The 26,087-nt window shown below is 43.5% G+C and overlaps 1 protein-coding gene across 4 annotated transcripts in view; it reads left to right on the top strand.

Moving 5' to 3' along the window:
• KIAA2012 (KIAA2012 ortholog) overlaps positions 1-26,087 on the top strand; it is a 114,178-nt gene that overhangs the window by 56,509 nt on the left and 31,582 nt on the right. For 2 of the 4 annotated variants that reach the window (XM_036023056.1, XM_036023054.1), the window contains 3 exons: positions 240-356; positions 5,427-5,503; positions 18,645-18,782. In XM_036023056.1, coding sequence (XP_035878949.1) covers positions 240-356; positions 5,427-5,503; positions 18,645-18,782 — 332 coding nt within the window. The remainder of the gene's footprint in view (positions 1-239; positions 357-5,426; positions 5,504-18,644; positions 18,783-26,087) is intronic. The other 2 variants (XM_036023055.1, XM_036023058.1) reach the window with 1 other exon arrangement.

Raw genomic sequence — 26,087 nt, 5'->3', positions numbered from 1 at the left:
ACAATTTGATGATTCTCTGCCAAAGAATGGTTTTGTAAATTACTCTAATCCTTTGTTTATAGACTCATTTATTTATAGATTCATTTATAGACTCACCAAGAGTCTAAAGAATTCCCTTTCTTTTTCATTTCTACTTTAGTTTTATTGGGAATATGATATTTCCGATGATATATGATATACCATATGATATATGATATACTAGGGGTATTTACAAATTGAACGATTCTTGAAATTCTCAGATGTGTCCCTCCCAAAGGAGCCAAGATCTGCTGTTCACTTAATGCATAATGTGCATGAGGGATCGGAGCCTGGCTCAAGCAGTGAAGTTGTACTTAGTGCAATGCATTTTAAGGCTGGTATGGATTTCGAGATGGCTGTGTGTATGTGTATCATTTATATTTCTCAACCTGTAAACAGGTTTAGTATATTAATTTTAGCTCTGTCAAGTGATCAAAAAGTATAATTTTCATTGACCAATAATTCACAAATACTGTTTCCTATTTTCTCACCCTTCAGACTTTATTATCTTCTCATCAAAAAGACCATAAAGCATGAGGCTTTTCCTAAGGATTTTTTTTCCCTTGTAGTTTCTCTCTTACTTCTTTCACACATCGCCCTGTGACCTAAGGGTTTTTACTTGCTACTGTCTTAGTTCTCTGCAATTCCTCATTTGAAAATTGATGATGACACCAGCATCAGAACATGTCCAATGGAAAGAATTAGTGATTCTGTTTTACAGAGGACATAAAGATTGCTCATTCATTCATTGACTCATTCATTCATTCAACAACACTAATTAACCATCTGCTAATGCCAAATACGGCACTAGGCACAAGAATACAACTGAGGGATAAAAGCCCATGCCTTAATGTAGTGGAGTGTGCTTAGAGTAATGAACGAGCCCAGTCTACCTTAACCAGGAGGTTGAGAAGGCTTTGGAAGGAGAGGACACTTATGCTGAGTTTCTAAGGATATATGTAGGACTAGCCAAGTGGAAAAGAGCAAAGAAGCCTCCAGGGAAAGAAACCATATGACAGTTAGAAAAAAAAATGACAGCATGGGAGAATTGTGAGCATCTTATAATGCCTGGATACCAGGGCACATGTAGGGGAGGCAGAGGTGAGAAATGCAGCTGGAGGGGTAGGCAAGAGCTAAATTATAAAGGGCCATAGACAGCAACTATGGAATTTATCCCAAAGGCTGTGAGATCCTGTTTACACAGGAATTGGCATAACCAGATTTTTTTTTAAAGATTTTTATTTATTATTTTTAGAGAGGGGGGAGGGAAGGAAAAACAGAGGGAGAGAAACATCAATGCATGAGAGAAGCATTGATTGCCTGCCTCTCGTCTGCACCCTGACCAGAAACCAGACCCGGAACCCAGGCACGTGCCCTGACCCAGAATTAAACCAGCAACCTTTCACTTTGTGGGACAACGCCCAGCCAACTGAGCCACACCGGCCCAGGCAACCAAATTTTCACTTTAAAGAAATGATCCTTCCAGCTATGTAGAGAATGGACTGAAGGGGTTAAGACTGGAGGCTGGGAGACCAGATGTCTACACTTCTTTGAGAGCAAGTGACCAAGAACAATATTTTCTGAAGAATTAAGACCACCACATGAATTGAATGGGTTGACTACTTTGTATGTAGTTCTACCTTCAACCTCGTTTTAAACCCTTCTTCCATAGTCTTCCACCACAGGTATCCTTATTAATCTTTTTTCTTAATGTTTTGTTGTTGTTGTTTTAATCCTCACCCAAGGACACACTTATTGATTTTAGAGAGAGAGAAAAGGAGGGAGAAAGAGCGGGAGAGACACATCGATGTAATAGGGAAACATCAGTCAGGGTTGCCCCTCATATACGCCCCTACCAGCAACCAAACCTTCAACCCAGGCATGTGCCCTGACCGGGAATCGAACCTGCAACCCTCCAGTTTACATGAGGATACCCAACCAAACTAAGTGATACCAGCCAGGGCAAACCTTATTAATCTTATGATGCATCTTGATTGGAGGGTTTCTCATGTAGCACTTTTTTTATTGTTGCTATACAAGTCAAATTTAAACACTATCATCTATCTTGCCTTCCATTTTGGGCTTGGTAAACTGCCACGTACCATTGAATCTCTCCATAAAAAATTATTTATGAACTTTGGAGAGAAGTTGGTGTTCCCAAAGCTAAAGCCAGACCCTTGAGACTGAGCTAACCTTGGTCTAAGAAGACATAAGCAAGTAAAAGAGCTGTTATTCCAAAATGGAAGAAAAATATTGTCCTTGCATTTACTAGGCATTTCATATTTAAATTCAGACTGACTCATATCTTCTAGATCCATCTAGTTGGCTCCTTTAACGCAGGTCCCTGGGGTATATCTTTCGCCTGCAGACTTTCTCAGTTCTTGAACAACGATTTGATATGTCCATCTCACCCTCCTCATCACCCAGGAAGATTTAAAGAGAAAACATGCAGCATTAACAAGGTCTTAAATCTCATCCCAAGAATTTGATCATGACAATACCAAAAGGCCATCTTGGGTCTCCTACATTAAACAAGCAGACTTGAGATTTATTATAACACAATAAACACTGTATAGGTCATAGGTGTCTTGAGTCATATCATATAAAATAAGCATTTTTAGATATCATTCTTAAGGAAAGGTCAGCAGGGCTATATAAAGGGACGAGAATTATCCTTCCTTTTATGGTTCAGTTTTCAGTTTATACTGGGAATAATTTTTTTAATAATCTGGAATTTGCCTTTGTATCTTCCATTTTTGACCAAAAATACAAAACCATGAAGGTCCAAAGGCTGACTTTGAGGCCTTCTCCTATTGGTTTCTGCTGCAAGTCCACATGCTAAGCTGTGAGAAGGCAAAGGTGCTTTCTAAGGTCTGATGGCAGTGAGTAGATGCCCTCCTCAATGAGGAACCACTGCGCGCTGTGGGGGAAGCTCCCTGACAGCATACTAACAATCAAAGGCTACTCATGCCTCAGAAGTGGTGTGTGTAGAGACAGGTCTTGAACAAATTTCAAGAGGCTCCTGCCAGCACCTCCAAAAGCTCCTGCCCTTGTGACAACAGAATGTTTGGCCACTTTAGAGCCTATGGGTCTGAGCTTCTTCCCCAAGCCCTGGGACACATCTATGAAGGAGTCGGGTGGCCCACTTTGCCTGATAAGGTGACTTTAGGGAGTTCAGTCTCCATTCTGATAACAGATGGGGCCCACCAGAACATCCCTCACCAAGGGAAATAAGCGTTCTGAAACAGTGGGACTAAATATGACCATCTTTCATCTTTATCTAAAACAATGAACCACAGCACCTTGGCAATTAAACATAATCAACATAGGTTTAAACAGGAGGAAATTTTAAGGCATCTTATTCCGTGCTAGAATCAGATGCTCTTTCCTGCTCTTCAAGTTTTGAGTGTTTGGTGAAGGATCCCATGAATTGAAGAACGCAGAAAAGGCATGGGAGGAGACCCCATCTAGTAAGGGTCATCTCTGAAACTTCCCGGTTATCTGCTGGGAAAGCTATCTCCTTGCTAAAAGCCTGTGGTTAGACTAATGCTAGCAATGGAAAATCTGCACGGGCCTGATGGTGGGCAGCCAGGGAAGGAATGTGTTTTCCGTTTATCTCTTTAGTGGCAGAAATGTTCATCACAGAAAGACCCCGCGTTCCCAGTTTCAGGCGGGCCTGGAGGCGGTGCAGCCTGTATCTATGCTTGCACACATCACCTCCGGAATGATGAAAAGAACTGGGGCTCTGTTCACAGCCGGTTGTCTGAGTTGGTCAATGGGTTAGTCAGTTTCTTCGGCATGATAACAGGGGCAGATCTTCCCACATTGTTCAGAGAGGAAGTTTTACCACCCCCATTGCTTTATCTCCCAGGAATGCAGTTTGAGTTGTGTCTCCTCCTTGACAGCTTGGACCTCAGTAAATTACCAGGGTCTTGACCCATGAGATGGAGAAGTTTTAAGCGATTTTTCAGCCTCCTATCTAAAAATGTGTTTACATTTCTTGAACTCTGGCTGACTGATTCTTTCTCGGGTGTTGCAAGAACTTTCCTTATGCGTTAGAATTTATAAGTTTCACTTCTAAGAGACCCATGGTTCCTTTCAAGCCACAATGAAGTGAACCTCATCACAACACAATTCTGCTGGGCTGGATTTGTCCAGAGGCCAAGCAGCTGGGATGTGGCAAGCTCAAGTGAGGCTAACAGGAGGCAGTGTGATGTAGAGGGGAAAGTACAAGATGCTAAATCAGGAGATCCGGTCTTGTGCTATTTCAAGGTATGGCCTTGAGCCAATCACACGAAATCATTCTCTGGGCCTCAGTTTCCCCAGCTGTTTTCAATTTAAAAATGTTTTAAGTCTGCGCAGAAGCCATTTTCAAGCAAGACAGAGGAGGACAGCTGAGAAACAACAGAAAAGGAAAGGTCAGCCCACAAGGAATGACTAGAGGCTTCAGGTCAAAGAGACAAAGATGCAGAGTCACATATGGCCATAGATCCTTAAAAGAGCTACTTATGAGTAGCAAGCACGGAAAGAACTTTTTGTCGGACACTCGTCCCACACAAGAAGCTACAATCCTTTGTCACAGCAGCCATGTGCCTAGCTAAATCTGTTCCTCAAATAAACAGTCCTTTATAAACATTAAATTTACTTTCTCAGGGGAATAAAAGAAAAACAAAATAAATCCTATCCTTTTGCAGCTTGGGGTTTGAGTCAGGCAGTCTTGGGCTCAAATCCTTACTCAAAACCTCACTAGTTATACGACCTTGGGCGGGTTACTTTACCTTCCGAGCCTCAGTTTCTGCACTTGAGAGGCGCTGAGATAGCGCGGCGCTGGAGGAGGGCCGTGCGGATTACGTGCCAACACCTGTCGGTGTCTGTGTGGCGCGTGCTTCACGGGGAGCCCCGTGAGTCCCGTGGGCCCCCTCCCACCAGCCCCACGCTGGTGCCACGTTTCCACCTCTGCTGCTCCCCTGCACACCGTGAGGGAAAAGGGGAGTCTCTGATCTCTCAGTCTGGAAGGTGGCAGAAGCATTTTCCTGCTCTGTGAAGCACCATCATACAAAATTTATACTCCACAGCATCAGCAGATTTTTTCCATCAATATTTCCTTTTTTCATTTTGGCTGCGTCTGAGTCTTAGTACCACAAAGATTTAAGATTTTTGTTCTCTGAAAGATCAGTCAAAACGAGAGAATAGAAATTTGAATATAAGGTCTTAACACTACATGTGACATGGTGCCTACAGAAGTTACGGGTATTATTTGGTGGGTAAATATGGATGCTATAAGCACATGCATGTGTGTTGATAATCTTACATATATGAATTAGGTGTGTATATAAATGGGGCATATAAAAAATCATGAGACCTAAATCTGACAATGCTGATTCTTTTCTTTCTAATTTCTACCATAGCAAACACTGAATCTGGAACCAATCTTCACAAGAATCTTAATGAAACCTCACCTTTGACTCAAAAGCCAGAGAAGCAGGTACGGTACTGACTTTAAATGAGCAGGAAACTGAGACAGAACTTTTGGGTTCTTATCCTGGCTTGCTGTGTGACCCTGGATGAGATTCTTTACCTCTCTGGGGCTCATTTGCTTCATCAGTAAAATGAGACAAATGAACTATAAAATCACAGAGGTCCCTTAACTCATAAACATGGAATGTTTTGTCTGGCTCTTCATGTTCATGGACAAGCTGCTTAGGCTCTTCCCTCATTTCTGCAAAGTCAAAAAGGGAAGTAGGAATACAGAAAAGAATCATCCACTGAGGCTGTAGCCACTATGACTTTGTGGCAATCGGCCCATTTTTTTCCCACTCCAATTCTCATTCCTAATGGAGAGAAAAAAAATGGCTATCAAGCAAAAAAATGCAAGGGTACCTTAAAGAAAGGAGAAAAATACTTTATCTGGATGGATTAGGAACATCTATTACTGTTTCAAAGGCATATGGCTACAAATATTTATAATTTTGTTCCTTCACTTGAAGCTCTGAGGCTGGGACTATCTTCCACTCCTCTCTGGAGAGACAACTAGGGAATTCCTGCAGCTGCACCCGGTTCTCAATGAACCTGAACCTGAAGCAGAAGCAGCGCAGCTCCCAGCACGCTCAGGTCCCCCCCTGCTGTGTGACAGCCTGGAGGAGAGAGGGGGCTTGATCTCTCTTTCTCTCTTATCTCCGACTTCCTGCCACAGCCTGGCTTTCTCCTCTTCCCTCGCACTCATTAAAAAGCAATAATAATACAAGTAGTTTTGTTTTCATCTGTGGGACTAGCTGGGTTCTGTGGAAGGACCTGAACCTTCACGGTTAGAAACCCAGGCTGGGTCAGGCCTCCGCTGAGGTTAAAGCATAGCCGAGCAGTCCCTTCCCGCCACTGAGGAACAACAGAACCAACGTTTGCCGTTTTTCTTGTTTTTGTTTTTTTACATTCCCATTTTGAAGGCACTCTTTATAAGGGATCTAGAAGCTCTTCTTTTTTTAATAGTCTGTAACTATGGAAAGTATAATGTGTTATATTTTGATTATTCCAGAACTCCAAAGGCCTTGCAAATACCTCACATGCTATAAACACACTCCAAATTCACATGGCCCCGTAGCTGTATTTCAGGAGAACTAACATCACCTGCAATGACAGAGTGACTCAGTCACGTCCAGTGAAGCCCTAGACTGAATTATTAACCTTGCAGTCAGAAGGAGGAACACCAGACCCAGGGCCTTAAACTCTCAAGCTATGAGGCTGTGGCAAAGCAGCTTGCTCTGAGAACTTCACATACCACCTTTGTGAAAGGACAGGGGTCATGTCCACCAGAAGCAGTTGGCTTGTTCAAGCCTCAGTAGTCTTACTTCCTTCAGTAGTAGCCCCCAAAAGGAAAGCCATTTAAGAAAAAGTCTAAGGAGTCCCACCAGCCCCTACCCACAGAGAAAATGGAGGTGGGGTGGGGGAGGGGTGTCTCCCCTACCCCTTACTTTTAGAGGTTAATGGCCCTTTATTAGATTAATCACTGACTTCAATTTTAACTACTTCCTCAACCTACTCCACGTAAATGACTAATTTCAAGTTTACTATACAGCATCTGGAAAGGATTTAGAAACAAATTTCTGCCCAGCAGACTTCAGATACGTACCTCAATGGGCCACTGGCAAATCCAATGGGTTCCTCTCACGGTTGCCTTTCCACTCTGAAGCAGGCTAGGATATCACACAAAATTGATCTTTATCAGCATCAGCAGTTTCTACTCTTCCTTCCTTTCCGTTAATGCCCCACTGACTCACCCTCCTCATATTAGCAGTTGTCACATAAAAAGGTTTTTTGCTTTTTTACCCGCTGCGAGGAGAGAACAAAAACCCAAAGGTGGGATATTTGGGCATCACCATGCTTTAAGGAGATGTCACAGGCCTAGATTTGGAAAATAATTTCTGAGAGGTGTGTAAGAGAGAAGGCCCAGACGGTGCCTTGCAGACGTGATTAGATTCACGGATGATCCCGGTCCTGGAGGCTGCCTCCGGGTGCCCCCTACTGGTTGGATTTCAACACCTCTGTTGTGCGCTTCCCAGTGGTGTCTGTGCTGAGGAAGGGAGCGGTATGATGTGGGGCTCCTGTCTCCAATACTCAGGATGCAAGTCCTGGGACCAGCTCCAAAGACACCCCTTCCACACCTGGCCGAGGATCAGGGCCTCAGAGGTAAATCCATAAATAGAAATGAGAGTAGCAACTGTTATCAACCACTTCCTAGGAGTTAGTGGAGGGGGTTAAGTCAGGGATAAAGGGGAAACAAAACTACAAGGGGAAATATGGAGATGAAAAGAGCAATGAAAAAAGGAATAGGAGACAGGCAGACGTGTTTCAACTCCAAGCTCCCATTTCCTCTTTCAAATGAACTGCCACCCCACTGTGAACAGAATCAAGTATTTATAAGGCATTTTTTGCATATTAATAATAGCTGCATAGGGAGCGTTTCCAGTTCTGCAGTCCTAAAGGTATGGTGTCCTTTTTAAATGCGGGGCCTTCCAACTCCTCACCGAATGTGATCTTCTCCTTCGAATTTAGCTTCCTTTCTGCCTTGTGGCTCCTCCTAAGGCCTTTCATTTGATTAAGGGAAATTCGTTCCCGGGATATCGTCAGAGACCAAGTACTGTTCTTACCTGGCTGGCTGACATCAATCGCTAGAGAAGCTTTTCCTCTTCCCCAGGGCCTCTCTGTGTAGAGGCTGCAGCCTGGGTGAGGTGGCCAGCACCTACAAAGAGTATTAAAATTGTAAATGAAAATTCTAGGAGGGAACATTAACATCTCTATGCTGGGGGGGAGTAAAACTTTTTTAAAGAAGTTTTAAAATAATTGCATTAACTAAAACAGCATTATTATCTATACTCTGTGAAGATCACATTCAATTTTAAAAGAAGAATATTGAGAACCAGTTAGAGAAATATGCAAAAGACAAACAATTCAGATAAAAAATAATAGCCATAGAAAGCATGTATGGAAAAATATTCCTCCTGAGTAGAATTAAAATGCAAATTGAGGCAAACTGGAGACAGGATTTTTCAGATGTGTGTCTCCTCTCACTTTTTTAAAAGGTAATACTCAGTCCTGCCAAGGTTTTGGTAAAACTTGCACACTTCTGGTGGATGGCAATTTGTTTTAATCCATTTGTAAAGCAAAATGCCAATATGACTTTTAAAACATGAAAAAAGTATTCATACCCATTGATTCAGTGTTTCTGACTTCTAGGAATTTATCCTAAGGAAATAATTCAGCAAGAAAAAAAAAAGTGAGTGACGATATCTCTTGGCGGCATTATCTATAATAGAGAAAACTTGGAAACCCCTGGCTGGTGTAGCTCAGTGGATTGAATGAGGGCTTGCGAACCAAAGTGTCACAGGTTCAATTCCCAGCCAGGGTACATTCCTGGGTTGCAGGCCATAACCCCCAGCAACTGCACATTGATGTTTCTCTCTCCCTCTCTCTCTCTCTCTCTCTCTCTATCTCCCTCCCTTCCCGCTCTAAAAATAAATAAATAAAATCTTTAAAAAAAAGTAGTAATTTAAAAAAAAAACAAAAAACAAAAAACTTGGAAACAGCATAATAGTCCAACATCAGAGAGATGATAAGTTAAGTGTGACATATTCCTCAGTGAGAAGTTTAATTGAGGCATTAAAAAAAATCATGTTTCTTCAGACTAGAAATTGTGATTTAATACTAATGACAGAACACAGGGTTTCTCTACCTCAACACCACTGCTTGGGGCCAGAAATTCTTTGTTGTGTGGGGTTTTCCTGTGCATCACAGGTTATTGAGCAGCATCCCTAGCCTCTGCCCACTACCTGCCAGTAGCACACCCTACCTACCCCCATTTGCGACAATCAGAAAAGGCCTCCAAAACTTGCCACATGTTCCCTGGAGGGCGAAATCACCCCCAGATGAGAACCACCAATTTAATTTTAAAAGTGAAAATCAAAGTGATGTCAATTATGACTGCTGCAATAATTTTTTTAAAGTTATCTTTAAAGAAAAGGCTTGCAAATAATGCATTCAAAAATGTGTAGTCAGGCTAATTTAAAATTAGGGATGTGTTGGGTTGAGTTTTTTGTTTGTATTAACTGTCTTCCTGGTTTTTCATTCTTTTCAAAATTCTCCTTGTAAGAAGGAAAAATAGATCATGAGGGTACCTGGTTTTAAGTCAGACTTAAAATGATCTAGGGGTCACAGTAAACAAGTACACTGAAAGCTAAGCAAGGCGTCCCATCATAGTGCCATTATTTTGTAACTATTGTTAGTTAAAGTCATTTAACATTAGTTAGGATTTTTATTAGATTGTTGAATAGGGCTATCAGAATTCTCCTTTTAAGGATCTTGGTCCCTTTCAGCATTTTATCCCTCTGATCCTAGACCTTGGGGACCAATGGACTTGCCTCTTTTTCTGAAAAGTTTGGATCTCAAGGTCTGAAACTCTCTTGTGCATCCAGATCCATCTATGTAATGCTGGGACAAGAGGGGCCCTGAGCCCACTGCTTTTATAGAGCTGTCAGAGCAGAGGTTGTCGGTAAAGAGTATCAAAGAACAAGCTCAAACCCTAATTAGATTTTCCAAGAATTGTTGCATCTCTTTGTTTAAACTAAGAAAGAAACCATCTCACCAGTGTTCACATTGTCAGTTTTCTCTCTGTTAGAGAGAGCAAACATCCTTTCCCACATGCTTTATCTCGGGCTTTGTTTCGTTGCTTTGTAGGGATTAGGACTCTGGTAGTGTCCTAAAAATCCTGTTAAACTGGACTTAGGTAGCTTTTTCTCATTTCACAGAGCCACTTCTATTTCAACCCAGATTTTGTCTTGACCTCAGGTTTCATGAGTTTACAACAGTATAAATTCATATTTGATTGTATGTGTCTGAATTTTGCCTCTTTTGGATTTCAAAGAGTAGCCTGTAATTCTAACACACTGGGACTTGGGTTGAATGAACCTGTGTTTACCCATCTGTTTCCTTGGGGGTTTCACAGATGGTGTTCATCTTGCCTTTCAGCCTCCTCCTTCAGGACAAAGAAAAACCACACACACACCTGTAGACACACTAAGTTTTTGACAAAGGTACAAAAATAGCCTTCTGTTTCAGTGTCCTTCTGAGCTTTTCCCTACCTTCTGTTGAACTTTTGACTGTTATCTAAAAGAACAAGCTACCACTCTTTACAGACACTTTTTTCCTGAACTGCCTATCCACCTTTGTATGCCATGTGGTTAGCGTTTAGCACACAGTTCCTGGCACGTGGTAGCCTTGGGGGTGGGGGAGATGATAAATGTTTTGTTGACCTTAAGGTCCACGTTCTGGATAGAAAAAGGCCCTAATCTTCTCAATTGGATTTGGAGATTGTGCTCGTTTTATCTCCAGTGATAATGACAGGGAAGTTCAGCTGATGTTTCTCTAACAGTCACACAATCTCCGGATACTTCCTGCTCTTGGTTCCTGCCACAATTTGGTATTTCACTCCCTGGAAAAGCTTTGTGTTGCATGCAGACTGCAGATGTCATTAGGCATCCTTCTTTGAGGTCTTTTTGAGGCTGATGAGTAAGATTGAGCCTAGCACTGGTCCTTAGAAGAATTAACTGTCTTCCTTTCCCCATCTGGGGAAGCATGCTTTACTTCCCACCTTGCATTTCTCCTTTCTAAAGGCCGGGCACAGCATTTCCCTGGGTGCTGGCTCCTTCTCTCTCCCTCCCCCTTCCTCCCTCTTTTGTAAATAGCTTCAATTGCAAAAGTTTGGTTTGTTGTTTTTTTAATCTAAGCAAACTTCATCTTTTGTTTCAACCTTACCCACACGATTACTTTGTCAGCCCAAAAACTTCATTGACAATATAAGGATAATTTACAGAGAGGCATTTCTTTTTAATTACAAAATCAAGGCATCTATTTGTTGAATTTTTACTTAGACTATTATTTATTCTAGCAAGTCTGTGTTTATTGGATTTTACAACCTGGGTAATCGGATCCAACCTGACACCCGATATGTGTCTAATTAACTTTTTCTTTTTTCTTTTGTATTTTTATTATGGAAAATTTCAAACACATGTAAAAGTAGAGAGAATAGTATAATGAACTTCCACATACCTGTCTATCCTGAGCTTCAACAGTTACTTCCCATTGTCTTGAGAAGGACTTTTTAACTGGTTATAACAGCCAGTGTTTTTGAGGTTAACTCTGTGGAAGGTGTAGGATTATCTCCTTTAACCTTTACAACATCCCTATGAAGTAGATATAGTTATTGTCCCCATTTTGTGAATGAGGAAACACATGTCACCACAGACAGAGCCCCATTCTACGCATGGCCTGTACTGACTAAGAGGCCGACCAGGCTAGGAATCCCATAAAGCCGCATTGAGATCCCAGCATCTTCCAAACCGCCCCCGTGGCTGCAGGCGGGTTATCTAATGGTTCTGAGGCTCCACTTCCTCATCTGTAAGGGATAATACTATTTCCCTCATGGGTTCACAACAAGGATTAGATGAACAACATATGGAAAGGGATTAGCACAATGTCTGTCACTAAGCAATCCCAATAAATTATAATAGTAATTATCATTCTCTTCCTCTGGCCTCTGCCTTGAAAGACATTATAAATACAATTTAAGAGTTCGGATATGGAGAAAGAGAAGTTTGAAAGGCAGGAATATGAGTCAACTGTTCCCCATCCTCCAGCCCCCAATAATCTCCATGCTGTCTGGAATTTTGTTTCACTGCTTACAAACCTTTGGGTTTATCATATCTCATTGTAAAGTTGTTGTTTTTTTATTGTTTTTCTGCCCTGCACCTAAGGGAGCACAGCTGAAGGCCAGTGGGTGGGGAGGGGAGGCAGCAAATTTTGGAACTGGATGCACTGTGTCCAGCAGGGCCCCAACCCCCACAGACCTTTGCTGCAGAGGGAAACTTAGGGGTCAGAGGACAGTAGGGCCCAGTGGAAGGGAGGGGGCGGAAAAGAAAAGGAAAGGACATCTTTCTCTTCTTCCAGCCCTGCCATCCCCACATTACCAGGGCTAGTTCAACTCTTTAGCCCAACTAAAGCATGAGTTAGATAAGCTTTTATGGGCCAGTGTGGGAATCAAAATACCATGGGTAACATTTCTTTTCTTAGTGAAAATCAACTGATTTTAAATGACCTATTTATAGTGGAATCAGTTTGCAAGTTGAGATCCCCTATCTCTCAGTTGTCAGATTGGAAAAGTCACGTCAGAGCCAACATAACAAGGAAGTCCCACAATTTGGGGCTGAAGTAAAGTTTGGGGTTAGAAGGAACTAGGGACTTGTTCAGATTTCCCTCCCTGCACCCCCACCTCCCACCTCCCACCTCCCAGTCTGAAATAGGGTGCGTCATCTCTCAAACTCAGGCAAAATTCCAGCCTGGACAGAGCCAGACTCCCCCTCACAGAAAAAGCCAGTTTCTGCCTCCCCTGGGGCAGAATAGATCACTATTTTGGCTTAAAAGTTTTCTCCTCGGGCTCCTGCTAAGCCAGATAAACAATGATCCTGTTGTATCAACAAAGCAGCTAATTAAACTTAGAACAATATCAATTAGAATTCACAGATAAGATTTATTTCCAAATAGTAGAAGCCCTGGAATTAAAGTGTCCTGGGTTTCAATAATTCCCTGAGGAGAGCAGTGAGGTAGGGAAACTGAGGCAAGGAAAGCTGAATGACTTGGCACAAGTCACCAAATGAGTCTCTCCCAAAAGCTAAGCCTGGGGATTGCAGTGTTCCTCTTGCTGGCCCAGTGTTTGCTAGCTATTACGGTAATTTACTAGCACTCGGGAGGGTATAAAATCTCCTTCCATAAAGTTGAGGTGTAAAAGTGGATCGAGACCTACAATCGTGACAGGGAGGAACAAGAAGGCTCTTCTCTGGCTTCCAAACAAACTGCATCTCTGCCAGGCCTCCTGTGGAGCCCTCCTAAAACTACCCAGTCAGCCAATTTCACCAGCACCAAATTGCTTTCAGAAGACAAAAAGTAGGCCAGGATGTCAGGTGGTTAAAAGGAGCATGAGGAACCCAGGTGACTGGGCAGCCTTGTGCTAGGTGGAACCACACTGTGGCTGAGGGTCCCTTTTGTTCCTCAGGAAGAGGACATGCAGACAGGCCAGGTGTTTTTTCATTGAGAGCCTGATGTTTCATCTGGCCTCCTGAAGACTAGAGGTTTCCTGCTTCTCCGGGCCAGGGAAACCTAGACAGAGACAAGGTCTCAGAGTGGAACCTGGGGGTGGTCAGGGTGGCTGGCCTTGCCCAAGCTGGGTCCCCCCACCCCAACCTGATAGAATATAAGAAGCCTGTGGTCCACTCAGATCCCTCCAGGCAGCCCAGTGGTAGGAAGTCTGGCAGAGTTCTATGTCCCTCCCAGGCCCACTTATGTCCCCATTCCTACTGCCCACTCTTAGTCCCACAGGCTACCATGGGCAAGAAATGATGGACTGAGAAGGCCAGCGACAGGGGAGATCGCCAGTCCCTTCAGCCCATAGCTTCTGGCAGGGGGGAGCCCTTTCCAGGGTTTGGTCCCCACCACCCAGCAGGAGACGTAGCCAGAGGAAAGCTCAGAATCTCAGGCCTTCTTCCCCCAACCCCCAACTCCCAGAAACTAAATCTCTCAGATCTATCCATCTCCCCTGGGATTCAGAGGACCCCCCACCCCTGCCGTCCACCCAGGGAAGCGGAGGGACAGACTCTCATCCAAGTAGGGGGCTAGTGGTCCAAAGGAGAGACTGACTCTTTTCCTTTTGTTTGCTCACAGGAGGAGGACAAATGCCCTATGTGCACAGAGGTTTGATGTGACAACTTGATAGACCACATAAGGCTTTCAGCAAAGGCCTCCCGCCCCTGCTCTCCATGCATTAAGATAATGGTGGGGTGTGTGCCCCAGCACATTTCAGATCCTGGCTACAAAGGCCCTCCTTCCTTCTGTTTTCTTCCTCCAGCTCAGCTTGCCCACAGGTTCCCAGAGACTCTTGGCAGTTTGCTCTCGGGCAGAATGAAGTTGTGAGCTGTGTGGGAGGCAGTTAGACAGCGAGAGTGTTGCGGCCTCCTTAATGAGAGACAATAGCTCTTCTTGGAGCCATTATGCCATAGCTGCAGAGATGGGGAACCCCAATTAGAAAGAAGTGAGAACAGTAAAGAGGAAGGCCTGAGAGACTCCTGTAGGACAGATCCATATCTTTGGTGGCTCGGTGGAACCCGTGGTTGGACACCTAGTTGCTTGAGTTTAGGGTCTCCTTTCCTTCTTGTGGTTAGACATCCCAGTGACTAGAGAGCCAACCCATGGTAGTAACCTTTCAAAATACACAAATTGAAAGGAGGAGGAAAACGTGTTGGGCAGAAGCCTTTCTTCTTGAGTTTGTAGCTCAGTTATTATAATCCAAGACTAAGAAAGGAAATGATATTTGTTTAATTTAATGATGTCCTCTGTAAGTCTGGCTACATTATATATATGTGCATATGGATATTTGTATACAGATGATAGCTCTCTTCTGTTCTGGCTTTCAACTGAATCACATTATGTTTACGGCACGATAATAATCCTGGATTTTCCATGGCTCAGTCTGTCAGAGTATAAGATTAGCTCTTGAATTCATTAACAGTCATCTCCCTTTAAATGTCAGATACCATTTTAAATGCCAAGAACTTACACAACCCCTTCTGTGCAATTCAAATCAGCTTTACCAAATTAACTCATTAATCTTTATTGTTTCATTTACCAAAGAGAAAGGCTTCCAGGTGTTTTTAGCAGAACACAAAAATATTAAAGTATTTACAATACAATAAAGGTGAAGGATGGGTTTGATTTTCTGCTAAACATTTCACCCTTCCATCAGTTTTGTGATTATTCCCAGTCAAGCGTGCTCATAAAAGAAAAAAAAAGCTTCTGGCATCTGTGCTTCCCTCCACATCCCCTGTCTTCATTCCCTTCTGTCCAACCTTGTGTTCTCTTCTCCCTTCTGCACCTTCAGAGATCTTCACTCCTGTTCACTACTTATTCTGCAGTCTTGGCTCTCCAAATCGCCCAAGAGCTGCATGTGTCAATCACGATGGCTCAGGAAACAGAGGGGCGCCTCGCAGGGTCAGGGATGGAGCCCAGAAGGCTGCGGCCGCACAGGCGCAGCTATCAGGGATTCTACTTTCCTTTTCAAGGAATCCCTGCCTGGTTTTACCTCTGCATAATCAGATACCCTGACTGCTAAAGATGGATGCTTTTAGGACTGACTCCTTATAGTCACCCAGCTCTCTGCTCGAATGTCACCTCAGCAGAGAGGTCTTCCCTGATCACCAGAAGGCAAGTCTCACCCCCTCCCCATCAACCTCCATTGCCATTTCATTGCCTTCATAGATGTAGCACTGCCCAAAATCATCTTGCATATTTATGTGTGTGTTTTTCTGACACGTACAATATAACTCAATAAATATTAGTTTAATGAATAAATGAAAAAGCGCCCCCAATGTATGACTTCCTTTCCTAGCTTTAACTTCCTGACTTCCTCTCCTCTTCTCACTGCCTCTCACCAACCTCTTTATATATTTCACCTTTTCCTTCTTCACATCTCCCAAACCCCCTTCGCTATCACGTATTTGTTAGAACTCCTGAACATAATACGCGAAAACAGCACTTCACATTCCAGCAACTACAGAACCTTCACTGAAAACATTCCATTAAACTAGAATTGATGGCCCCTAAATGTTAGAGAGATAAGCCATACAGTCAAGAGAATTGCTTTATCAAAAGATTTATAAGTCGAGTGATTCAGAGAGACTTTTCTCAAAGCCTCCCAACTCCCCGCTCTTCCCTCTGAACCCCACATAAGGAGGTAAAGTGATTCCAGCCGTTGGAATCACTGGTCTTGGCTAGGCCTTTTGTCCTCTCGCCTAACAGAATTGTCTCTTGGAGGTAACGGAGAAATTTCCCTTAAATCAATATTGTCTGATTTCTATTATTCCACCCAATGATTCATGGTATGATTTTGGAAGCTGGAAAGCTTGAAATGCTTTGTCTGATTCCAGCTTGGACGGAACGCTTTCATTTGATCTGGAAACGGGGAGGGGCTGTCTCACCCTGAGAAGCTAATTAGATATATGGCTGAGATGACAAAAGAAAAATTGGATATGTATTTGTCCAGAAAACTCTTTATCTCTAGCCACATTTCAAAACAAAGAAGAAGGGTGTGGATGTTCACTGGAATGATGTCTGCTTAAAGGGACCCATCAACTGTTAATTCATCATTAATACTTAAAAGTAATATAAATGTTATGGGAGGGCGTGTTTATGACAGCCCAGAGGGACAGACATTGAGAGTTGGTCTCCTAGAAAATATGGAAATGATCAGCTCCACACCCACGGTGATGTCATGGTACACTAATATATGTGACCCTAATAAGCCAGCCCTGAGAAATAATTTCCCTCTTCGGGAATGAGGAGGCAGAGGTACTCAGACGACAGGACTCTGGAGATGAGCACATACTTCCTATAAAGGTGTCTTCATTGGCCCTCCGCATTTGAACCAAGCGGGGCCAGGACGTGTAGCTTGTCCACAAGGCGATTGTTATTCTTTTGTTCGGCAAATATGTATCATGTGTGGATTCATTCCCAGACCCTGTGCCAGGCACTGCTTTTACAAGGGAACAGGACAGTCTGGTTCCTGCCCTCATGAAGCTTATAGTCTACTGGGGAGGGCAGGTGGCTACCCACGCATGAGCATCCTTTGGACAATGGCAGGAAGTGCCGAGTGCTCTGGGATGTCATGGGCAGCACTGAAGAAGAGCCAGACCTGAAGGGTGAGGAGGAATGAGAAGGGAGGAGTGTGTTCCCAGGAGAAGGAAGGGCATGTTTGATAGCCTTGTGCGGGAACAGAAAGGTCAATGTTGATAGTAGCCCTTTGAACTTGCGGTTCCCACAGTGAGGTAAACACTTCCCTCAGAGAGCCCCACAGAACCTTCCTTCACCTTCCGTAGAGCTCAAACTTTGCTTTCTTAGGGGGCCTTCCCTGGCAACCCTGCTTAAAATTGCACCTCCACTACCATTCCCAGACACTCCTCACTCCCCTCTCTGTTTTATTTTCCTCTGTGTCACGAATCACCTTCAGACATAACTTCTGTTCCACTTGCTTATTATCTCCTCCCTCTCGGTGGAATGTATGTGCAATTTTCATGAGGGTGGAGACTTCTGTCCGCTCCTTGCACAGCCGCATCTGCTCTGCCGGGCATAGAAAAGGCACTCAATAAATATTTGTTGAATGACTAAATGAGGCAGGAGAGATAGTCCAGGGCCAGGCAGGAAGAGTCTTGAAAACCTTTTAAGTGGGTTGGCCTGCATCCTGAGGGCAAGGGCCTTTGAAGGTTTTGCGCAGAGGAGTGTTGTCCGGGTTGCATCTTGGAACAATCACCCATGTTGCAGTAGGGGGCGGGGCTGGAAACCGACTTCAGATCCAGCTTTGTAGCGCTGAAACAGGACACCATCGGCCACAGTGACAGGAGAAGGCGTGGCCCAGAAGGTGGCAGAGCCTCTGGGGCTTCCCAAACTCCTCTATTACCCCGTTCTTCCTTCCCTCTTTGCTAGGTTTGTTCAGCTCACTCTTCCTAACACAGCAAACACATTTTAAGTTCAGAAATAAACTGGAGCCTTGCCATAATTTTATTTGCTGCAAGGCAGATTTGATAACTATTCACGAAAGCTATAGACATATCAAAAAGATCTCATTAAAAAGGGAGTCTTGGGAAGATGGTGATTTCAGCTCCACTCTTTACCAGCTATGTGGCTTTGGGCAAGTTACTTAACCTCCCAGAGCCTCTAGTTCCTCATCTCTGAAATGGGAATAACAATACCTGCTTCACGGTTGTTGTGAGGATGAAATAAAGTAACTACAACCCCAGAACACAGTCAGATGCCTTCCCCACTTTTCCCATTACACCAGCTCCAGGTATGAATTAATAACCAGTCTCGGATTATCCTGTGTACATATGGGCCTCCCGTGTCTTCCTAGGTAAAAATAGTTGTTACTATTAGAGTTCCTACAATGCAAAACCACTTTCTATAAATATGTGGGGATTTGGACTAGCTCTGGTCGCACTATGTATCATTCCTATGAAAGGTGGGCTTTCTGCTTCTCTTCACAGGCAGCCCAGCAGTCCTTGGAGGCGGCAGCTCAGAAGACAGGAGAGCCTCAAAGTCATATAAATAAAGGGCCGATATGTTCAAACAGAAAAGAATTTTACACGCGCAAGCTGCACATCGACATGACGCCGTTCCTGAAGGTGATCTCACACTGAGAAGACGAAGGGTTTTATAGGCACATACGCAGGCAGTCCAGTTAATACACTTCTGCATGGTACAAAAACAGCTTCAGAAGTCCCTCAGAGTTCCTGCTTTATCAGAAGAGACAGAAAATAGGCAGTTTGTAGCAGATGAACAAAGTACAAATTAGGACAGTAATCACAGCCAGTTGTTGGGGACAAATCAGTTGGGTGTCTGGTTTGGATGGTAGGGGACAGGGAACAGAGAGGAGAAAGGATAACCTTGAACTTGAACCACCTCATAAAAAAGGCAAATATAATTCATTTTATCTTGATAGTAACTCAGATCACTGTTACTGTTTCACCACTGTAGAGAATCCTACTGTAGAGAAGGATTCTTGAGTTAACTATTTAGAAGTCAACTACAAGTCCTCTTCCAGATGTCGGATCTTGTTTTCTGTCCTCCAAAGCTTCATATCTAGTTAAGGGTACTGAGGGGTCTTGTAGTGACAATGTCATTTGTCCATCTTTGCAACACTCCTTCCTGCCCCACCTGATAGCACCTGGCACATGGGAGGTGGTCTGTAAATGCCCCGTAAACTGATCCTCCTTTTCATCCCACAGCCCTCTGGCTTAGGGTCCCCTTCCTATCCATTCTTTGTGTCCCCCTCAGAGCTGAAAGAACTGGAAATAAATGACCACAGAGTAAAAGGAAGTGATCGGGAATAAACTAATACTTGGTATGGAAGGATTTCAGATCCTTCATATTATCGTAGGGGACAAACTCTCGGCCCTTTGATAAGAAGTGACTAGGAAAGACAGAAACAGAGGAGAAGAAACCAAATGCTTTGTGGCTTTTAGCCAGTGCTGTATGTAGACTGGCAGGGACTTCGGAGGCCACATGTGTCACGCTCCTAACCTCAGCTAATCCAGAGTCCTCGTGTTACATCTCTTCTGGGCAGTCCCAGACTCAGCTCTGCAAGGTGGGGCTTTTAGAGTCATCTTTTGCCCCAAACCTTTTATCCACATGGCTAGGCTCTGCTTTCCTCTGTTTCTTCTTAGACAGGCTCTCTCCTCATGGTGGCAAGGTGACCACCAGCTTCTGTTTTCTAGGTCACTCCAGAACTGACTCTTATTGACCTGACTTGGGTCACATGCCCATGCCCAGATGAATCACCATGGCCAGAGGAATAGAATACACTGACTGGTCCAGCCTGGAGCCACAGGGACTAGGGGTGGGGAGGAGAGAAGTGTCTCAAAAAGGAAAACAGGATCTTAAAACCTGAATAAGAGAGAATGATTCCAGGTAACAAAGGGTATTTGCTACAAGCATTCAAAATAATTGCCTTGATTTATTACATGTTATATGAGTTTGGTAGGGCTATTATAACAAAGCACCATAGACTGAGAGGCTTAAACAACAGAAATTTATTTTCTCACAATTCTGGAGACTAGAAGTCCACGATCAGGGTGTTGGCAGGTTTGATTTCTTCTGAGGTATTTCTCGTTGGCTTGTCGATGGCCATCTTCTCCCTGTGTCTTCACACGATCTTCCCTTTGAGTGTGTCTGTGTCCTAATCTCTGCTTCTCAGGACCCCAGTCATAATGAATTAGGGCCCACTCTGACGGCCTGATTTTACCTCTTTAACAGCCCTATGTCCAAACGCAGTGACATTCTGAGATGCTGAGGGCAGACTTTAACATATGAATTTTGGAGGAACGAAGTGTAGCCCAAAATGAAATATTAATGAAACTAGCCTTTTTTTCTTTGCAACAGTTTACTTCTTCCTTTAGAGCTTGAAGAATTGTGGTTGGTACTTTCTGGGATGAGGTCTCATCAACATTGTGACTGTTCATTCATCCAATCCATAATGAGCATCTACTCTCTACTATGTGCCTGGGCCTTTGGGATACAGCATCAGCAAACAAAACAGACTGAGGTCCTTCTCCTGCTCCAGGCAATGTGCATAGTATGTTAAAAGGTGATAATGCTGCGGAAGTGAGATAAGAGTATATTTATGGAGCATCTAGAAACTGCAGAATTCAGAGTGGGGAATTTTATAATAATTTTTGGTGTACTTAGTGTCCACAAGGCTTTTGTGTTGCACTTTTTGTCCCACAATTCTGGCATCATTACCATAAACTATATCATATACCATGTATCATATACATATAACACACATATTATACAACATATTATAAAGGGAAAAGTATTGTCATCCCTAAGGCCCACTTTCCAGACCACCCTTTTGAAAACTCACAGAAATTATAACGCAGCCTGCTTCTGCAGGGGGCTCACGAAGCACACGTGAGGCTTTCTGACTCCCAGACCAGTCCTTGCCCAAAAGACCACAACTTTTCTTGGGAATGTTCAGTGTTCATAGCTCTCCATAGTAGACCTTCTTGTTGATATGGTAGCTCCTGGATTCTTAGGGATTGCCTTATAAAAAGACACAAACCTCAAGGCTATACAGAAAAGAATAATGAGTTCATACAGAGGAAGATACACAGGCTGTCCTCAGCATCTGAAGCTGTATAGAAACCAACTCATTCTACACATTTCATCCCTGCATTTCCTCCCCATCCACAGGGCACTTCATTCATTTTTGCCTGGTGCATGTAAGAAGAATTGCACATTTCAAGACACAAGGGTAAAAGATAAAAATATTGAGACAGAAAAGGGGGATAGAAGGAGATGCAAATCATCACAATTGCAACATCACTGAACACTTATTCTGCGCAAGGCTCTGTTGTAAGTTTTACATGCAAGACCTCACTTAACTCAAAAAATCAATCTAAGAAGTAAGTAGCATCACCTCATTTTGCAGATGAGAAAACAGAAGGCATTGCAAAGTTAAGTAACTTTGCAAATATCAGATAGTTGGTAAATGACAGATAGAAGGCAGCCCAATCCAAAGCCCATGTTTTCAACCATCTGTTACAAAGCTTCACTGCAGACCCCAACTGAGTCCTATACAATCAAATGCACCACCTACCATGTTAGCCAAACAGCTAGCATAGCTCCTTCTAGAAAATTCCATCCCTGAGTACTCAACCAGTCTGCTGCAGGAAGATTTTCTGACCCTACAGGACTCTGCCCTTCCCCCAATTCCCACCTGCATTCTGTTGAGCCAATGGAAAGCTTCTCTCCCTATGACTGTTTGGTTAGATAACATATATCAAACATCCTCTGCGTAGCAGACACTGTGCTAGGCACTGAGGGTGCAGAGATGAATCATCTCCACCCCTGGCCTCCCAAGGAGCCTACAGCCTAAGAGAGAGATAAACAGAGAAGCAAACGCTATCAGTACAACGCTGTAGCAGAGCCAGGCCCAGGTTGCTGTGGGAGAGACCCATTTGTTTCTTAGTCACTGCATGTGGAATCCTCCTCAGATTTAAGAACCTCCTTGTAACACTGAAGACAACACTATTAGCCCATTTTGAAAGATAATCTCATTAGACTTAGATTTGGGGAGACTCGATTGATCCAGACTACATCTGGGTTCACATAAACATGGAACCATGTCTTTTAAAAATCTATTTTTTAAAAAAGAAATGGCAATTGATAAGTAAATTAGGATAGGGATCTTCCCCTGAAGAACTTTAATAAACTGTCAGGGTTAGGTAGTGGGGGATACAATGGCAATAATAAAAATGAATGCTAGATGCAGAGTTGAACATGCTCCTACTGGACACTGATAGCAAGGATGGGCACGCTGCGCCCAGAGGGTGTGAGGAACTGGAAAGGGCTCCACCTCACAGTCATCACACAGACAGCTGTCACCGTGCGCCCTCTCACCCGAGGTGGAGGAACCTGCCTGAAATCAGTGATAAGACTTTAAGCAGCACTCCCCAACTTGCCTGACACCCCGAGTTTAGGGCCAGCCCCAGGTTTTACTTATGCGGGCAGGTGTGGACACATCCCACCAGGCAGAAGGTGACTGTCACCGCCACTGAGTCCTACGGTCGTGTGGGGGAGGGGCAGCTTGGACTTCAATGAGTAGAAGTAAGAGGACAATGATGTCTGGCTTGTCCAGACATTGTCCAGAGATGGAACAGCCCCCTCGGAAAAGAAGTTCCAGGGCCTGGAGTCCTTTCAGCCTGCTTTCTTGGCCGCTGGAAGGACAGCTGTAAGGGGATCACAAGCTAGTTTCAAGATGAGATGATTCCAGGACACTTGAATAATAGTATTTCCAAGAAAAATGTTCAGGGTATCGGGTCTATTATACTTCCAAAAGAAAGAGGCCCAGGATTAAGTAGATTATTATCTATACTCAAGTATCAGACCAGGAGTGACTTCAAGTAACCTTGTAACATTCCTGGGACTCCGGTTCCTCTTTAGGAAAATAGAGATGATAATACTGGGATCTCCATACCTGCCTCTCAACAGTGAGGCAAGAGTTACATGCAACAATAATTTTCAAAGAATGTTCACATCTACAAAGGGCTCTATTTATAAAGGAGACAGTAACATTGATTGTTCCTGGTAAGAGCCAAGCCCCTCACATACTGAACCTTATTTAATTTTTTCAAGCCCCTCAGGCTAAGTGTGCAAATTGCCACTGAGCAGACGAGAAAACTGAGGACCGGCGAGGTGAGATGGTAACTGGTGACAAGGCTAGCAGCAGGGGGAGCTAGGACTCAAAGCCACGAAACCTGTAATACCTGACATTGATGAGGTCTAACTATTCTGCTCTGGGAAGGCTGATTGTACATCTTTTTTCTGGCTTCAGAACCTGTTGTTGAACTACAGGTCGTGCAGCTGGCTCACAGCTGACAGGATCCCCATGTCCAACTCTGCACCCCGTGTTCCCCCTTCCTTCCCACAGTTCCTTACAAAAGCCTGTGGGGGGCCAGGAAGTACCATGCTCAGATGGGGTGCTGTGAGTGAGGGTAGAGGGCAAGTGTAAGGCTCTCCAAGGACAAATGAGAACTTAAGGTCACCTGGCTCAGCCCCTGTCCGCAGGAGCAACTCAGGCTCAGAGGTTAAGTAATCTGCACGATCTGTAAGGCAAGAAGAGCAGGAATCAGGGCTTCAGCTCACACAGTCGGCTCCCAGACCCACACCCCAGCTGTCTCTCTGGTTTTAGGGCTGCAGTTTGTGTTCACAAAGTGTCGCCCACCCTCTGCCCTCCCCAGCCCCACAATGCCACACTGCTGCCAGTGCTCATTCTAAATACAGCTTCGTCCGATCCCTGGTTTGCCTGAAATTCCTTATCATATACCCATGAGCCTTCCAATTAAATCCCAGCATCAAAGAAGATGTATTTCTTTTGTAAACAGAACAATATAACATGCAATTTTTAAAAAACTCGAAACTGCACCATATAAGCTCTGGCCCGTGTCTGATTCACACTGTCCACACACCGCAGACACAGCAAACTACACCCAGACCAGCACACGCTGCTCCCTCTGCCGGGAACTGCCCTGCCTCCCTTTCTCCGAAAGATTTAGCGCCGGGTCCACTGGTAAACAAACCTCCCCAGGCCTAATTTAGCTTCACCTCTGGTGAGGTCCTGCTGAAACCTGTCATAATCTGTCACAGTATTTGTCACACTGCATTGCAGCGATTGAGATTTCTTGTTGGTTGTCCTCAAGTCAGTGAGCTCCTTATAAATAGATCTTTCTGCTCAGTGGCCCCAATGCCTGGTACGGTGCATGGCACACAAGAGACACTCAATTGTTCGTGAGCTGAATGGGCAGGTGAAGAGCAAATGTCTTGGCCAGAACAAGAGAGCTGGGGTTTGAATTTTCAGCCCTTTAGTTTGTTTCCCTCACTCACCAAATATTCAATCACTCGGTTTAGCCATGGCATTTGTAGCTAATATTAAAAGTGACAGCATTTTGCTTAGTTTTAGTTTTTAATTCAAATTTTGAATCCAAAATATACTCAGAAGTTTTAAATTTTTTTTTTAAGTTTAAAAGAGTATGTCTCTCAGCTGCTGAGTTCCCTTCCCCAGGGACACCACTGTTAGTAGTTTCTGAGTTGTAATATGCATGTATAAGCCAATGAAGACAGACAAACACACAGATAGATAGATGCTGTATACACATTTTAACATATTACACACATTGTTCACAGTTTTATTTTTTTAACTCAATGTACTTGGAATTCTTTCTGTGTCAATTCACAAAGAGATGCTTTTTAACAGCTGCACAGTGTCCTGTTGTACTCGTATGAATCACTGTGATTGGCTTGACAAGTCCCCAGTCAATGAAATATCGTGGCTGTTTCCCATCTGTTGAAATGAATGACCTTAGTCATTTCACATGTGTGTTCATATACGTAAAAGTGATAGATTTTTCACACTTTTCTAATCAACAGACAAAATTTTAAATTAAGACTATTTCTTTTTCTAACAGGGACTCACCAAAAGATTCTTTCTAAATCTCTGACTCTGTCTTCCTCCATCGTCCCATCTGTGACATGAGAATATTTCTTGCCCCTAAAGGTTCATAGCTGCATGTTGTTAAGACTCAAGGTTTATCCTTTTGGCGTCAGTATTCTTTCAAAGGAGGAAATTCATTTCTCCCTTTTCATCCAATTTCCTGTTAGATTCAAAGGATTTATAAGTAGGCTTTTTAAAAAATTTACCTTCTTTCTAGTTTTCTAACTTAGCAGTTTACTATGATTGAGGCAGTTTTTTCCTTCAATAATTTTTTTAAAACCTTTCCATTTATTCAGGGATGAATTGTTTTACCGCATTAGGCCAAATCTGCTTTGTCTCCAAAATAAGAAGTGCAAAACCAAGAAAATTACTTAACTGCTTGCTCTAGCTTTTTTTATGTCAGAATAGCTCATCAGCTACAAACATGAAGTTAACAAGTGAGAAACATGCAGGGTAAAAAGCCATTAAGTGAGAAGAGAGTGTCAAACAAATTAGCAGATAATTAATTGTCTCTCCCCAAAGCAGCTTGAATATTTGATAATAAAGTGAAAAACTGATGGTCACTAAAGGAACTTCCAGGAGAGACTTCCAGGGCCCTCCACATCAGATTCCTTCTCTACAGCAGAAAAGAAGCTGTGGATTAATCAGAGATCCAGGTGACAAAGGCCAAGAGCTGGCTTCATCAGACACACAGGGCTTTACTTGGGTCACTGACTCCACCTGCCACATCTCTTTGACTACTAAAGAGATGCTCTTCCAACACATTTGAGAAAATTTGTGATTCTCTATCCTGGCTGCATGCTGGAATCACCCAAGAAGACTTAAAAATGTCTGATCTTCAGAAAAAAGTCTGATTTTAATGTTTGGGGTTAGGTCCTGGGAATCATATTTTTTAAAGCTCTGTGAAGAATTTTAATATGCAGCCAGGACTGCGAAG

Source organism: Phyllostomus discolor, chromosome 4 (genome assembly GCF_004126475.2).
Source record: "Phyllostomus discolor isolate MPI-MPIP mPhyDis1 chromosome 4, mPhyDis1.pri.v3, whole genome shotgun sequence".
Lineage (NCBI taxonomy): Eukaryota > Metazoa > Chordata > Mammalia > Chiroptera > Phyllostomidae > Phyllostomus > Phyllostomus discolor.
This window is presented reverse-complemented; position numbering and strand designations above follow the sequence as displayed.